At 35.1% G+C, this 15,092-nt stretch overlaps 1 protein-coding gene across 2 annotated transcripts in view; it reads left to right on the top strand.

The window, feature by feature from the left end:
• The window catches only part of cdin1 (CDAN1 interacting nuclease 1), a 148,212-nt gene that overhangs the window by 60,758 nt on the left and 72,362 nt on the right, over window positions 1-15,092 (top strand). Inside the window, exons 5-6 of one of the 2 annotated variants that reach the window (XM_063050773.1) lie at window positions 1,748-1,820; window positions 3,636-3,707. In XM_063050773.1, coding sequence (XP_062906843.1) covers window positions 1,748-1,820; window positions 3,636-3,707 — 145 coding nt within the window. The remainder of the gene's footprint in view (window positions 1-1,747; window positions 1,821-3,635; window positions 3,708-15,092) is intronic. The other variant, XM_063050756.1, reaches the window with a different exon arrangement.

The following is a 15,092-nucleotide window of genomic DNA, read 5'->3' on the forward strand; positions in this document are numbered from 1 at the left end:
CAGTAATGAGATATTGCTTATTGTAAAGCTGCACAAGAAAAGGAGTAAACATTACTGAGGTGGATGTTAGCGCTATGCACATTGATATATTATTCAGAATAAGCTATTGCATCAAGCTGCCACAAATGTTGTCTCCATGAAATTATCCTTTAAGATCAATATGGGGATTTATTATATCTCCTCAAATAAATAAAATATTTTAAATGATATCATTAAATAAGTTAACTTGGAAAGATGTCCTGGTTTTAAAATTATATTTTAATTAATACCAAGCAACATATTAAAACCTTTGAACTTTATTAAAATGTAATTTAAAAAGAAAACATTTTAATACAATAAATGCGATAGAATGTATTCAATAATAATACATAATTTGATCACTGGTAACCTGAAAATAATAAACAAAAATACCATTTGGATCCAGTGTGTTTTCACTAATTTATCTTCTGCTAGATATTGCAGGATTGTAGCCTTAACATTTTTTAGCTTGAATTAGAGCTTGATTTAATATTTTCTTTGCATTGCAATTAATTAATAAAAATTGTATGATAAAGTGGATGCCTGATATAAAATTGGCTTGATGTGATAAATAACTGGTATGGGCATCAAATGATGCAACAGCAGCAGTTCTAGATGTTATGCTAGAAGAGAAGGATGGTTTCAGTCACATATAAAGTCTCCTGTGCATTTTTGCAGTCAGCAAATGAACAATTACCTTTCAGTTACTATGAGACTTTAATGGTCTAAGAACAGCCTGGAAATCTTGACAATTCCTCCCATGTACTAAAGGGAGTTTACTTCAGACTGGCAAATGATGCGGAGTTTAGAAAAACAAAATGAAATCAAGCGGAGTTTTAATTTTTTCCCCATTATTTCAAAGAAATATATGAGACATTGAATTGAAAACATTTAGCCTCTGGATTGCTACTTCTAAGCCATTTGATTGTCATTTTTATATGCTACTTATCATTTAAATAAGGTACTTGTGTGTCACTTGACAGTTAATTGATATAGTGGAGTCTTTTTATGAGTCAATATATTTCAGCTTCTAGAAACTATGAAAGTTGATGAGAAATCTTAACAGTTTCTTTATGTTATTTTGCTATTTCATTAAATGTCATCAGTGCAAAAAGGCTAACAGAGAACAAAAAGAATACCTTTGTTAATTGCCGCTTAAATCCTGACACGTGCCAAAAATGTTTTCTTGAAAGGTTAATCTGTATGCATGAAAAGTACAAAAGGTGCTGAAAAATTAGTTTACTTTCTGTTTGGAGTGATTTTAAAAGCACATATGAAGTGCATTTGCCCAGTTATTTTCAGGAAGAATTAGATAAGAAAAAAGGTCCAAATTTAATTTCTGCCATGCATTTTCCATCTGACAAATAGTTTGTTTTCTTGAAAGGTGGGTGTTTGATTAATAGGAAAATTTAAGTATATCCAACTACCTGAACTAATAAGGTAGTCCTTATTCAGTCTGGATTACCTTTAGTAATTTCACCATTTTTCATATGTCAATTCTGATGCAGGTTACTGAGATAAGCAGTTCTGTAAAGCCATATTTCCTTACTACAAGAGATCCCAAGGATAGGACTCAAACATAAAACATTGAATATGTTTATAAATTCTATTGATTAATTTACTCTGTAATAAGTTACAATGTGCTGTAAATTTGAAATTGTTGACAGTTCTCTATTTTAAGGTCATTTAACAGATTTTTTTGTCTTTTAATCTGTATTCTTGCATAAAGATGGATCTGGCTCCTTCACTGATGGCAAGAATTGTACTTGAAAAATACTTGCAGAATCATGACCTGACCACACGTAAGTAACTTCTAACCTTGGTGTCACCATTGCATGATATAGTTAACCTTTTCCATTCCTGACCCTAGGGATTTTAAAATAGTTAGAGAAGTATCCTCTATCGTTTACTAATTTGAGAATAATAAAAATGCAATTTGTATGTCCATTATTTCCAATATGGAAATGTAATGTATATATAGTTATCTAGGAGTTGGAAAGATTAAAACACAACTTTTAACGAAGCAGAAAGCTGCAGATAATTAATAACTCTTAAAAACCACTAATATTTAATTTCATTTTATCTGAAGGGTTTACATACAAATTATATTTTTGATCTTTTGGACATTGTTCCTCTTCATAGTGACAATTGAAACTCGCCTACATGCCAAGGATGATAATATAACTTAAGAGAATTGCCTATATTTAAATACAGCCAAAAGAATTTACATCATTGAATGTTCCAAACCAACTTAAAATAAATGACTTACCTGCTTGAAATGCCAACGAGGGCCTAATGGGAAGCAGCTCAGTATTATGTAGTTATAAGTGCCCAGGAAAAGGAGTTTAAAAAAAAGCGAAGGGTAGTTCTACAAGAGATTCAAGCTTAAATTAATTTGCTACTGAAAAAATACATTTTGTTATTTTTCCTGTGTCAACTGCATGATTAAAACTGGCTGTTAAGTGAGCTCTGGGGACACGCTTGTAAAAGATTTATGAGTAATATTCAATGTGATATTCAAAGTGAGTCATGAATATCAGGGTAATTGCTCTCAGTGCTGGCTCTTTTAGTGGGCAGGAGTTTGTCAACTGCCCATAAATATTTGCCTAGTCTCATGTAAAAGAAAGAATTCATATTCTGCTTTTTTATATCACCATGTGTAATGTTTACCTTCCCTGTCTGACAATGGTAGTATGAATATGAAGCACTGGACTATATTCCCTGCATAAACCCTGTTCATCATTTTAATAGGAGAGGAAAGAATGTGATAAGATATTGTTCAATAGTGCAAAACAGTTTGTATGGTGGTAGAAGAATTTTATTCAAAATTGTTCTGGTCTGTCTAGATAAGTTGTGTAGTACCAGTGCAAAGGTTCATCTAAATGAATTAACCTTCTCTCCTGCACTGCCCCCTCCCCCTTTTAGTTCAATATCATTCCAATGGGCATAGCCTCTAAAGTAACCTGCAGTGATGTTTTTTTGAGCAAATCACATGATGTCAGAATCGTATGGTTTCGATTTAATCAAGAAAGAGATTAAAGTAGATGTGTGTTATTTTCAACTTCGCCGCAGCTCCGCCATTTGTCAAAGTCAACCTTCTGATTGCTTTGGACCTACTGCTATCCCATACTTGTCAAAATAGTAGTCGGTATGGGCTAAGGCAGGTAACCTTCCACATAGAGGAAAGCAGGATCTAGCCTAATTCTTGAAATATATTGCAAACTTGTCTTTTAATAGCAAATGAATTAAACCATTGATTATTTAACTGAAAGGTTTTGAGGATTCCAAAATCATACCAATAATGCCATAACTGTACATATATGCACAGCTTGTAATTACAGTAATGATTACAGAATGTGATTTTATTACAGATTTAAATAATATTGTTTTATTTTCTTCTAAAACTGATTTCTTTTCACTATGATTATAGTTTAAGTTTTGATCTCCCTACAGTTAATTTAGAGGAACACAATGGTGTGTAATAAAATTGCCATTTCATATTATACTAGTTGCTATTTACTGTAAGAATTAAACTTCTTTTAATATGTCTCTAGAACTGCTAAGAAAAGCTGCAGGCTAGAATGACTTATATTCTGACACACACTTCCCTTTCACAGCAGCGACCTGGCTGGCCTTTGGCAATGAAATTCAATGCACATGGCTCCGCAGTCAAATCATCAAATTTCCCTGTGTGTATATTAGAGTTTTGTAATGTGTTTCCATTATGAAACAATGCTGGGATAATTGTCTTTGGTGGCAATTAGCTAACAGGTTTGTTCAGTGCTATTGGCAGGAGCATCCATCATCCTTTCCCTGACCACACTTATTTCATCTGCTGCAGACTGCAAAGATCAATAGAATTCTATGTAGGGGAAATCATCCCCACTTTAATGGGCTGCAACAATGTCATTTCCATGTATTATTATTTTTCTCTTTGTTTGTCAAGTAATTGTCAACCTGCATGTTTTTTTTAGAGAGTGCTTTATGTAATCTGGTGCTTCTAAGAAATAGTGTCTTGGATAGACTGTGCAGCTTTTAGTTAATTAAATTTTGTTTTTTTAATGTGAGAAAGAATCAATACATTATAAGTGACTTAAAAATATCGAATTTTACTTACTAATGTGAATATGACATGAACTGGCTTCATATTGACAATTTTGTAAAATAGAAATGGGAAAGTGCATGCAAGGTAGATTGCTACAATTCCAGTTGTATGTGGTGGACTCTATCAGTTCTAAAGTTTGAGATCTGGAACAAACATTAATGTTTTTGATTTTAATTTCATAGACAATGAAACCTATCACCACTAACAATATGGAAAACGCATATGTCCATGCTGCATTTAAAAGTGGGTTAAAATTAGTCACTAAAATGAAGTGAATGACAACATGTAGTAAATATCTTTCCAGTGAGTTGATACTGATAATACAGAACAGATACTTGGTGTAAAATGAAAGACGTGCATTCAGTAATGTGAAGGTCATGTTATCTGGAGCACAGAAGAGGGATAATATTTCAATATAGAATGGATTTCTAAAATGATTGCTAGTTTATGATCAGGTTGTTTTTTCTTGGGGGGGCGCGGGTGTGGAATAAACAGAGAGAAACTCACTATACCCAATATTACAAATTGCTTTCTTGGAATAAAAATGATTTAGTTTTTCCAAAACTTTTATCCCTAAATAGCCGATGCCAAAGATAAGAAATTAACAAGAAACTATGAAGTTTTCAGTTTCATTTGAAAGCAAATATTCATTTGATTTGTTTTAAAAAATGACGATTTAGAGTGATTTATTAAAGTAACTGATGATTTATTGCGTTTTTATTCATTAGATATTTCCGAATATCTTCATAGTATATAAAATAAAGTCTATCCTGATTAGTATTACTTCAGACAAGCACATTCTTTATTCAGATTATATTATAGCAATAAATTTAAATATTTTAATTGTATAAATCAATATTTGATCAATCATTAGGAAGGCTCACTCATTCAGAGAGCAAACTTTTTACATCTGGGACCTGGCTTGAATCCATCTTAGGAAGCTGATTTGTTAAGGTGTCTGCTAATAGACAACTGTTAAACCAAATGAGTTTGGCAGTCTCAGTCCAGTTCAAAGTAAACATGATCCATGTGCCACAGTTCAGTGGCAATTATACAGTCTTTCTCAGGAAGGCCAGATGGATGGTTGTTACATGAAACAAAAAAAATTCATTCAAACACACTCAAATCTTTTTGAAGAAATACTATAGATGCTTCAACCTCATAATCTTGAATGTTTTAAATGGTATATCTTTAGATTTTCTAGTGCATTTTGTCAAATCATGCCCGTGTGTTTTATGTTTTAAAGTAATTTGTAAGAAGCAACTTATTGTTGAAGATTATAGAACTGAAAAACTTACTGATTTAATCAATGACGTTTATGAGACCGGAATAATACCAGAAGAAATGAAAAAATCAGTATTTATCACTCTTCCTAAGAAAGCTGGAGCAATAGAATGTGAATTACATAGGACCATAAGTTTAATGAGTCATATCACCAAGATACTTCGAAGAATTTTGATGCCAAGAGCTTGTAAGATACAAACTGAAATAGGCAAGGAACAATGTGGTTTTGTGAAAGACAAAGGTACAAGAAACGCAATATTGATGTTAAGGATACTATCAGAACGAGCTACTCAAGTGCAAAAAGACTTGTTTGTTTGTCGTATCGACTACACAAAAGCATTTGATAAAGTGATGCACAATAAGTTATCTGAAATATTACAGAAAACTCTAGATCTAGATTCGAAAGACCTCCGCCTAAGCAGAAATCTGTACTGGGAACAAACTGCCGCTGTAAGAATAGATGGAGAAGTGAGTCAGTTTACGAAAATCAAGAGAGGCGTTAGACAAGGATGTGCTTTCTCCCCTGATTTATTTAATGTGTACGGTGAAACAATATTACAAAAAATAAGAGACATCTTGGGAATCAAAGTTGGCAGTGAAAATATCAATAATTTCAGATGTGCGGATGACACTGTGTTAATTGCAAGTACGGAGGAAGAGCTACAAAACTTAATTGATATAATTGTTGAAGAAAGTGCAAAAATGGTCCTGTCTATCAGAAGGTATGGTGATATCCAAAAAGAAGGAGAATCCTATCTGCAGGCTGAGAATAAATGGGGAAGACATAAAACAAGTACAGAACTTTTGCTATTTAGGAAGCTGAGTGACATCTGATGGCAGGTGCGACTTGCACATCAAAAGAAGAATAGGGATGGCAAAAGACACCTTTACGAGAATGAAGAGTATACTGACTAATACGAAACTAGCCATAACAACCCACCTCAGTACTGAAGTGTCACGTTTATCCAGTTATCGTATATGGCTGAGAATGTTGGACAATATCTAGTAATATGAGGAAATGAATTGTAGCAGCAGAGATGTGGTTTTTGAGGAAGATGTAAAGAATATCACGGACGAAACGAATATCTAACGAGGATGTCATGAACAGAGCAAACACAAAAGGAGAAATAATGTATGAGATCATGAAAAGGCACCATAACTTCATTGAACATGATTAGGAAAGAGGAGTTAGAATGCACGGTAATTATGGGAAAGATTGAAGGGAAGAAAGCAAGAGGAAGACAAAGACAAATGATGATGGAGACAGCACCAGAGAAATGGAAATGAATACCAATGAACTGATCCACTTGACCAAAACAGGAGTGTGTTGGCCATGGCAGTCAAAGCTCAAACTGGGCATGGCACCTGATGATGATGATGAAGAAGCAACTAGGGAATGGGCATTTTATCTGGGTATTTTGCTTGTTGTGATATCATGATATTCCATTCTAGAGACAGTGAATGGACAATTGACTTTAGCTAAGAAGAATTGGGCTATAATGGGCACCAAATTAGTACAGATTATAAATGTATTTTAGAGCACAACGCATGCTTACTAATGTTGAATTATTTTACATATGTGAAAATCGATATTTAAGTTGTTGGGAAATCAATTTGCTAATTGGATCCATCCTCTAGAAAGGATCTCATGAAAACTTGCAGATCTCCAAGTCCAAGGGAAATAATAGCAGTCTAGTGCATTAAAATGTATCTTCAGTTCTAATGTTAAACTTGGTAAGATAAGGTACAGAAATAATAAAACATAAATTACTATTTAAGAATGCAAGTTGCTGGGAGTATGATTATACTGTTATAATTTTATCCTATTATAATATAGACATTTTTAGTATAATCCTCTGCCTTTACTAAGGACATGAGTTTATGACTAATATCATATCTGAACTTTAACAGTTTGCTTCAAATACAATTTCGGCTTCAATTTTATTCAGTTGCTAAAGGTGGATATATATTTTCATTTTCAGTAGCTTGTTATACCTGTGCCAAACATCAAGTACTCCCTCAATGATGGCTTTCTGTTCCATTTTTAGGGGACCACCAATATAAAATGACTTTATTCAATTCTAGAGATTGGGTTTATTAAATTGCTATTGATAACTTGACACAGAGTTTATACTATATGCCAGTTTGATGTTGGTGTTTTCCTGATGAAAAAGTAACATTAACAAAATTGTTCATATAAAGCAAAATGAAGCAGGAATAAGCCCTTCAAGCCTGATCTGTTGTTCAATATTCAATACCATTTTATCTCTTTACACTATTTTCCTATCACCTGTTTCCTTTCAAGCCTACATATCTATTGATATGTAATGTATTCAATTGCTGAATGTATCTTGGTCTCTGTACCAGGGAATTCCAAATGGTTGTAGCTGTCCATGTGGACTTATTCTGACTATGACCACCTCATCCTTTTTCTCCACTCCCTCTTCAAATTTGTATGCTTCTTCTAAATTGTTTGCACATCTGATCTACCCAATCTCTCCTCATCAGATAATTCCTTTAACCCAGTAGTATGTCTAATAAGCAGTAATTGCACACTATGTAAGGCATATATATCCTTCCTTAAATAAGGGAACTACATGCTCCAGGTCTGGTGGCATCTGAGTCGCAATATCATATAACACCACAGTTTAAATATATCCTGCTCTTATATACCTTGCATTCCTAGATTCTGTTCCATCTAGAACATTCTTGCCTTATCATTTCATGTGTCTTATTGTTGTGTTGCAACGTACTTTTCCACTTAGTTATTGATGATCGATATCTTGGATACAACACTTGTGTCATTATCCAGGCAATTGATAGCACTGTACAGCAGATGAAGTCAAAGGATTGTCTATTTGCTGTAATCCAATATTGAATGTTCTTGTTCTCTCTTAACCTCTCAGTAAATGCTACTGAATAGCTCTGGTTCCATAAAATGTGATTTTAATTATCCTTGTTGCATTTTGTCTAATGCTTATTGAAAATCTAAGTACCTTATATCAATTAGTTGCCCCATACTTGACTGACCAATTACAAAACTCATAAATATGAATAAACGCAGGAGCAGAATTAAGCCATTTGCCCCTTTGAGTCTGCCTTACAATTCCATCGTGGCTGGTATATTATCCCTCTCAACTCCATTCTCCTTCCTTCCTCCCCATAACCTTTGACGCCCTGACTCATGAAGAACCTATCAACCACCGCTTTAACTATTCTCAATGATTTGGCCACAGCCGTCTGTGGCTATGAATTCCATTGATTCACCGCCTTCTGGCAAAAGAAATTCCTCTTTGTAACTTTGAGGTTTATATAGCTGCATCCTGAAAAAATAAAATTTAATTTCACTATAAAATAATACTTCCTGCATGCTAACTGCCCTATGATTATTTTAAATCCCATCTTGTTTTTTTTTAATTAATAGTATTGTTATATTTGTTTTTCACTCTGGAAGAAGAAATCCCAAATCTAGAATGGAAGATCAAACAAAAGCATAGTGTACTATAAATCTCATAATGGCCTTGCCATATCTGCTGCCACCTTTTTCTCCTTATAGCATCACTGGCTTCACATTCTCTTTACTATATTATTGGTGGTTGCTCTTGATTCCATACCGAATCCTTGAACCTTATTGCAAGGTCTGCTGAAGATGCATTTCTTCCTGTTTTCTGAATGCTGTCTTTTAAACATTTTATTCTTGTTATTCCCGTAGTTACATTCTCTTTTATCTTAAAGAAGCAAGTTAATTTTATGTTGTTGCTTTAATATACACATGAAAGTTTTGTCTTGAAGCACAGTGCACCTACAGCTTGGTTGAACCTTTGGAGGAGCTTTTTTTTGTATCCAGTATTTTGCCCCTCGTGGCCCCATTGCCATTACTGACGCAAAAGTAAAAGACCAGAATTAGAGGAATGGTGATGTCCTTGTATGGTAAGAGAATATATGAGTAGCCTCAGGAAAATAAGGTTGAGGAAAGGGCAGCAGGTGTTAATTGCTAAATATAGTAGTGCAGGGCTATTTGGGTTTTGTGGACAGAACATGAAATGTGGGTAATTGGACATGCAAGACTCTTGACTGTTTTTCTAAAGTGCATCTTGTCCTCCTTCTCCCAACCAACTATCATGATCTTCAACTTAAGTCGCTCACATGACATTAACCTCTTATGCATCATATGTGAATTCAAGAGAAAGTGTTATCTGTTTATCAACCATTTCTGCTTGCTTTTCCCCCCACTAAACCTTTCTTCTGATCTTAAATGCTAGTGTACATACAGCTTCTTTCCCCTCATGGTTTAGTCTCTCTCCACCAACATGTCTTTGCCCAACCTTCCCCAGATCTGTAATTTCTCTGACACTTTGCACTTTTAACGAATACAAGTTTTCCATTCCAAGATGTCTGTTTCACTGATTGTTTGTCACTAATACTCACCGTTTCTTGCTGTTCCTATTATAAACAATTGCTCAACTAATTCTCAAACCTGCCTGGTTTAAATTATTCTCATTGAATATCAATATTTACTTTCTCCAAGTGATCATTGTTGCTGTGGGAACCCACACAGGCTCAAAATACAGTGCCTATATAAAGTATTCACATCCCCCCCCCCACCCCCCGAAAGTGTTCATGTTTTATTGTCTTACAACATTAAATTAAAGTGGATTTAATTTGGCTTTTTTGACACTGATCAATAGAAAAAGATTCTTTCGAGTCAAAGTAAAAACAGATCTCCACAAAGTGATCTAAATTAATTACAAATATAAACACAAAATGATGGATTGTATAAGTATTCACCCCCTTCAAGTCTATATTTAGTAGATGCACCTTTGGCAGCAATTACAGTCTTGAGTCTGTGTGGATAGGTCTCTGTCAGCTTTACACATCTGGACACTGCAATTTTTCCTCGTTCTTCTTTACAAAACTGCTCAAGCTCTGTCAGATTGCATGGGGATGGTATGTTAACAGCCCTTTTCAAGTCCAGCCACAAATTCTCAAATGGATTGAGGTCTAGACTCTGACTTGGCCACTCCAGGACATTCTTTGTTGTTTTTAAGCCATTCTTGTGCAGTTTTGGCATTACGCATGGGGTCATTGTCCTGCTGGAAAACAAATCTCCTAAGTAGCAGTACTCTTACAGACCGCGTCAGGTTTTCCTCCAGGATTTCCCTGTATTTTGCTGCATTCATTTTACCCTCTACCTTCACAAGCCTTCCAGGGCTTGCTGCACTGAAGCGTCCCCACGATTCAGCCACCACCGTGTGTGTGTTTGTGCAGTGATTGGCTTATGCCAAACATGGTGTTTAGTTTAATGGCCAAAAAGCTCAACTTTGGTTTCATCAGACCATAGAACCTTCTTCCAGCTGACTTTAGGGTCTCCCACATGCTTTCTGGCAAACTCTAGCTGAGATTTCATGTGAGTTTTATTGAACAGTGGCTTTGTCTTTGCCACTCTCCCATAAAGCTGCAATTGGTAATCAGCCGGGCAATAGTTGTTGTATGCACAGTCTCTCCCATCTCAGCTATTGAAGCTTGTAACTTCTCCCGAGTTGTCATAAGTCTCTTGATGGCCCCACTCATTAGTCCCCTTCTTGCACGGTCACTTGGTTTTTGATGGCCTGCACTCGGGAGATTTACAGCTGTGCCATATTCATTCCTTTCCTGATGATTGACTTAACTGTATTCCAAGGGGTATTCATTGACTTGGAAATTTTCTTGTATCCATCTCCTGACTTGTGCTTTTCAATAACCTTTCCGTAGAGTTGTTTGGAATTTTTTTTTTTGTCTTCATGGTATAGTTTTTGCCAGCAGTTGGTTCCATGCACACTTGGTTTTAGTTTTTTCCTGATTTGTTTCTTTCTCATCTATGATACATTCCATTTCTTAGTTCTTGAAATATTAATTTCAGGTTTTTTTTACATATACTGTTGACCTGTGGTCATTTTCCAGATATTGGTGTTAACATCCGACAGTAAACATACTGAAAAGCCTGAATTGTTGTAAATATCCACTTGATGACGTCTGAGTCATTGGAGGCTGGAGAAAACACCTTGGAAGCTGACTGAAATAAATTACCCACAATGCCTGAAAATCTAAAATATTTATTCTGAGACATCAGAATACATGTGTGTGCAGTTTTGGTTCCCTAATCTGAGGAAAGACATCCTTGCCATAGAGGGAGTACAAAGGTTCACCAGATTGATTCCTGGGATGGCAGGACTTTCATATGATGAAAGACTGGATGAACTAGGCTTATACTCGTTGGAATTTAGAAGATTGAGGGGGGATCTTATTGAAACGTATAAAATCCTAAAGGGATTGGACAGGCTAGATGCAGGAAGATTGTTCCCGATGTTGGGGAAGTCCAGAATGAGGGGTCACAGTTTGAGGATAAAGAACCGAGATTAGGGAAAAGCTTCTTCACACAGAGAGTGGTGAATCTGTGGAATTCTCTGCCACAGGAAACAGTTGAGGCCAGTTCATTGACTATATTTAAGAGGGAGTTAGATATGGCCCTTGTGGCTAAAGGGATCACGGGGTATGGAGGGAAGGCTGGTACGGGGTTCTGAGTTGGATGATCAGCCATGATCATACTGAATGGCGGTGCAGGCTCGAAGGGCCGAATGGCCTACTCCTGCACCTATTTTCTATGTTTCTATGAGGAAAAAGTGAAAACTGAATGAAGTTGGAATGGGGTGATATGTGTTGTAGTGTAGTTCAGAGAAGTAATTTTTTTTTAAAAAAAGATCACAATCTAAGCATGCCCAATCTTATTATGGAAACCTATTCAAATAAGCAATTTAAAAGAAGCAATAAAAGGGAGCAAACATGTTTATTGAAGAATTGTAAATGATAAAAATATAATTTAATTTTTTTTTGAAGTCCATGTCCATAGATCCCTCAAAGTTGTGTAAGTTGATAGGGTGGTGAAGACGATGTATGGTGTGGTGACCTTCATTAATTGGGGGGGTTTCAATTTAAGAGTCACAAGGTAATTTTGCAGCTCCATAAAACTCTGGTTAGGTCACACTTGGAGTATTGTGTTCAGTTCTGATTGCCTCATTATTGGAAGGATGTGGAAACTTTAGACAGAGTGCAGAGGAAATTTACCAGGATGCTGCTTGGATTTGCGATTATACCTTATGACGATGGGTTGAGTAAAGTAGGGTTTTTCTCTTTGGAACCAAGGAGGATAAGAGGTGACTTTCAAGAGAAAAATGTAAAATTAAAATAAAATATAAAATTAAAAAATAATTTTATTTTTTAAGTGTAAAAGATCAAGTGTAAAATCAGTGTTTTTTTTTCCCCCAGTGTATAGTTGGTTAAATCAAGTTGGCATCATTTTGAGATGAATGGAGGAAAATGTATGGAAGATATCAGAAATAGGATTTTTATCCAGAGCATGGTAGTTACATGGAACACACTGGTGATAGAGGCAGATACATTAGGGATATTTAAGAGACTCTTAAGTAGACACATGGATAAAAGAAAAATGGAGATCTTTGTGAAAGAGAGAGAGAGAAATGTTTGTTCTTGTAGGTTAAAAAGTCAACAAAACATCATGGGCCAAAATACTGTAGTATGTTCTAAAGTCAGAATCAAAAAGATAAGTAGTATTGCTATATAATTTGTTGTGCATCCCCAGTGCACATTTTCTCTGTTAGAGACAGGTGAGTTGTGAGATGTTGGTTTACTATTGAAGAAACTAGTCCAGGTTGTGTGGTGCTATTTGCCAGAAACACCATGAAGGAGTATTTGCATACAAAGTGAATTTCTTGGTCTTTCCCAAAAAACTATTGTATTCGTCATATTAGCTTCAGCCTCACTTCTGCATTTTGTATAGTATTTGGGAAAGCTAACAAGAGTCTTCCATTAGAAGGAATAAACACATTCATATCAATTGTAGAATAATAAAAGCTGGCAACATCAATTCGTGTCTTCTGTTGCACTGATGATGAGAAATCTATTAGTGGAGGAAATCTGAAATGAGTGCATCATTCAGTATCTGAAAGTGAAAGCTGATTACTGTTTTAGCCACCTTAATAAACGGCTTAACTTTGTATCTCATGTTAGCACATTAGCCCACTTTCCTCATTCACAACTTGCTTAATTTTAACATGTTAGTCCTGACGAAGGGTCTCGGCCTGAAACGTCAACTGCGTCTCTTCCTATAGATGCTGCCTGGCCTGCTGCGTTCACCAGCAACTTTGATGTGTGTTGCTTGAATTTCCAGCATCTGCAGAATTCCTGTTGTTTGCTTAATTTTTGGGTGTTTTATGAGTTACCAGTGATGTAATTATGTTATTAACTCCTTCCATTATTGTTTTTAAACATAATGATCTGGCTAATTCGTCTCTTCCACCTAACATCCTGCTACCTGTTTAAATCCATCCCCTCACCAATTTAGAAAGATTTACTTGTTAAACAAAAGAAAAATGTTCCAATTTCTATCTGCTCATTATATTATTAAAAGGGTATGTTGATGATCAGTGTACAGTAGATTGCAGTTAATTGGGATGCATCGGGACCAATACATTTTGGCTCAATTAAGCAGCTACCCCAATTATCTGAAGTTTCATAGAAATAGTTAACAAGATATAAAAAGACAAACTACCATTTAACTGAGCAACAAACTATGTATTTAAATGAAATACAGAATAAACTTGATCACTACCAAAACTACTACATTACTATAAAACTATTAGTTCCTAATAGTTATCAATAGAGGAATTCATTCAGTGTTCTTTTGACTGACTGTATATGAACAAAATCAGTGCACATCTAGTGCAGATAGTGGACCGCCTACAAATAGTGCTTTTAACAATTGCATCCTCCAAATCTTCATTTTAATTGTAACATTCAAGATGATTGTTGATACCTTCAGATTCTTCATAGTACCTATCTTTTTGAAATAGTGAAATTTGTTTCATTTTCGCTCCCGGCCATTACGTGAAACTAGCGAGCAAAACAGTTCTGAATTGTTTTACTGTTTACTTCTCACCAACTACCAGTGACAAAAATCACTGCTTTTTGAATGCAAGCACACAAGTAGCATTATTTAAAAACTGTTCACCCTAAGTGTGGTGTGGTGTCTAATGACCACTGATGCTAGTTAGAAAATATTTGACAACAGTTACCTGCCTCAATTAGGTGGAATAGTGTCCTAAATAAATGTGGGGGGGGGGGGGTATCCCGGCTATTTTCTCAATTTGTTTTCGTTCTTTGAGCGAAATAAGCAGCTGGCCCAATTAACCAGAATCCATTGTATTTGTGTGATGGTTGTTTTTTTATCCCATTCTATGTCAGTGCTAAATGTGTACTGCATCACTCTTGTCAGTTGTTGTGATATTGGGGAAATATTGGTTTATTTTGTTGCTCTGTACATTATTATAGTTTTACTGTGAACATGTAGATTTGTTCAACTAAGTAGAAATAATTGTTTCAGTAGGGTAATTGTCTGTCTGAAAAAATAACAAATTGCCTTGAGTCATATTTGGAGAATACCTGAACTAATGTGAACTTCCCTGTCTGCATATCTTTGGCACAAATAGAATGACTAGTAAATTAGTATCTGAGCTGTCAAATGTAATAAAACTATATTTATAAATAAAATGCAAACCTGGTCAAATAAACAAACATGATACATCAGCTAGGAGTTCATAGGAAAAATGTGGATTTAAATCTTCCAGTAGTA

This window comes from Mobula hypostoma, chromosome 1 (genome assembly GCF_963921235.1).
Source record: "Mobula hypostoma chromosome 1, sMobHyp1.1, whole genome shotgun sequence".
Classification (NCBI taxonomy): Eukaryota; Metazoa; Chordata; class Chondrichthyes; order Myliobatiformes; family Myliobatidae; genus Mobula; species Mobula hypostoma.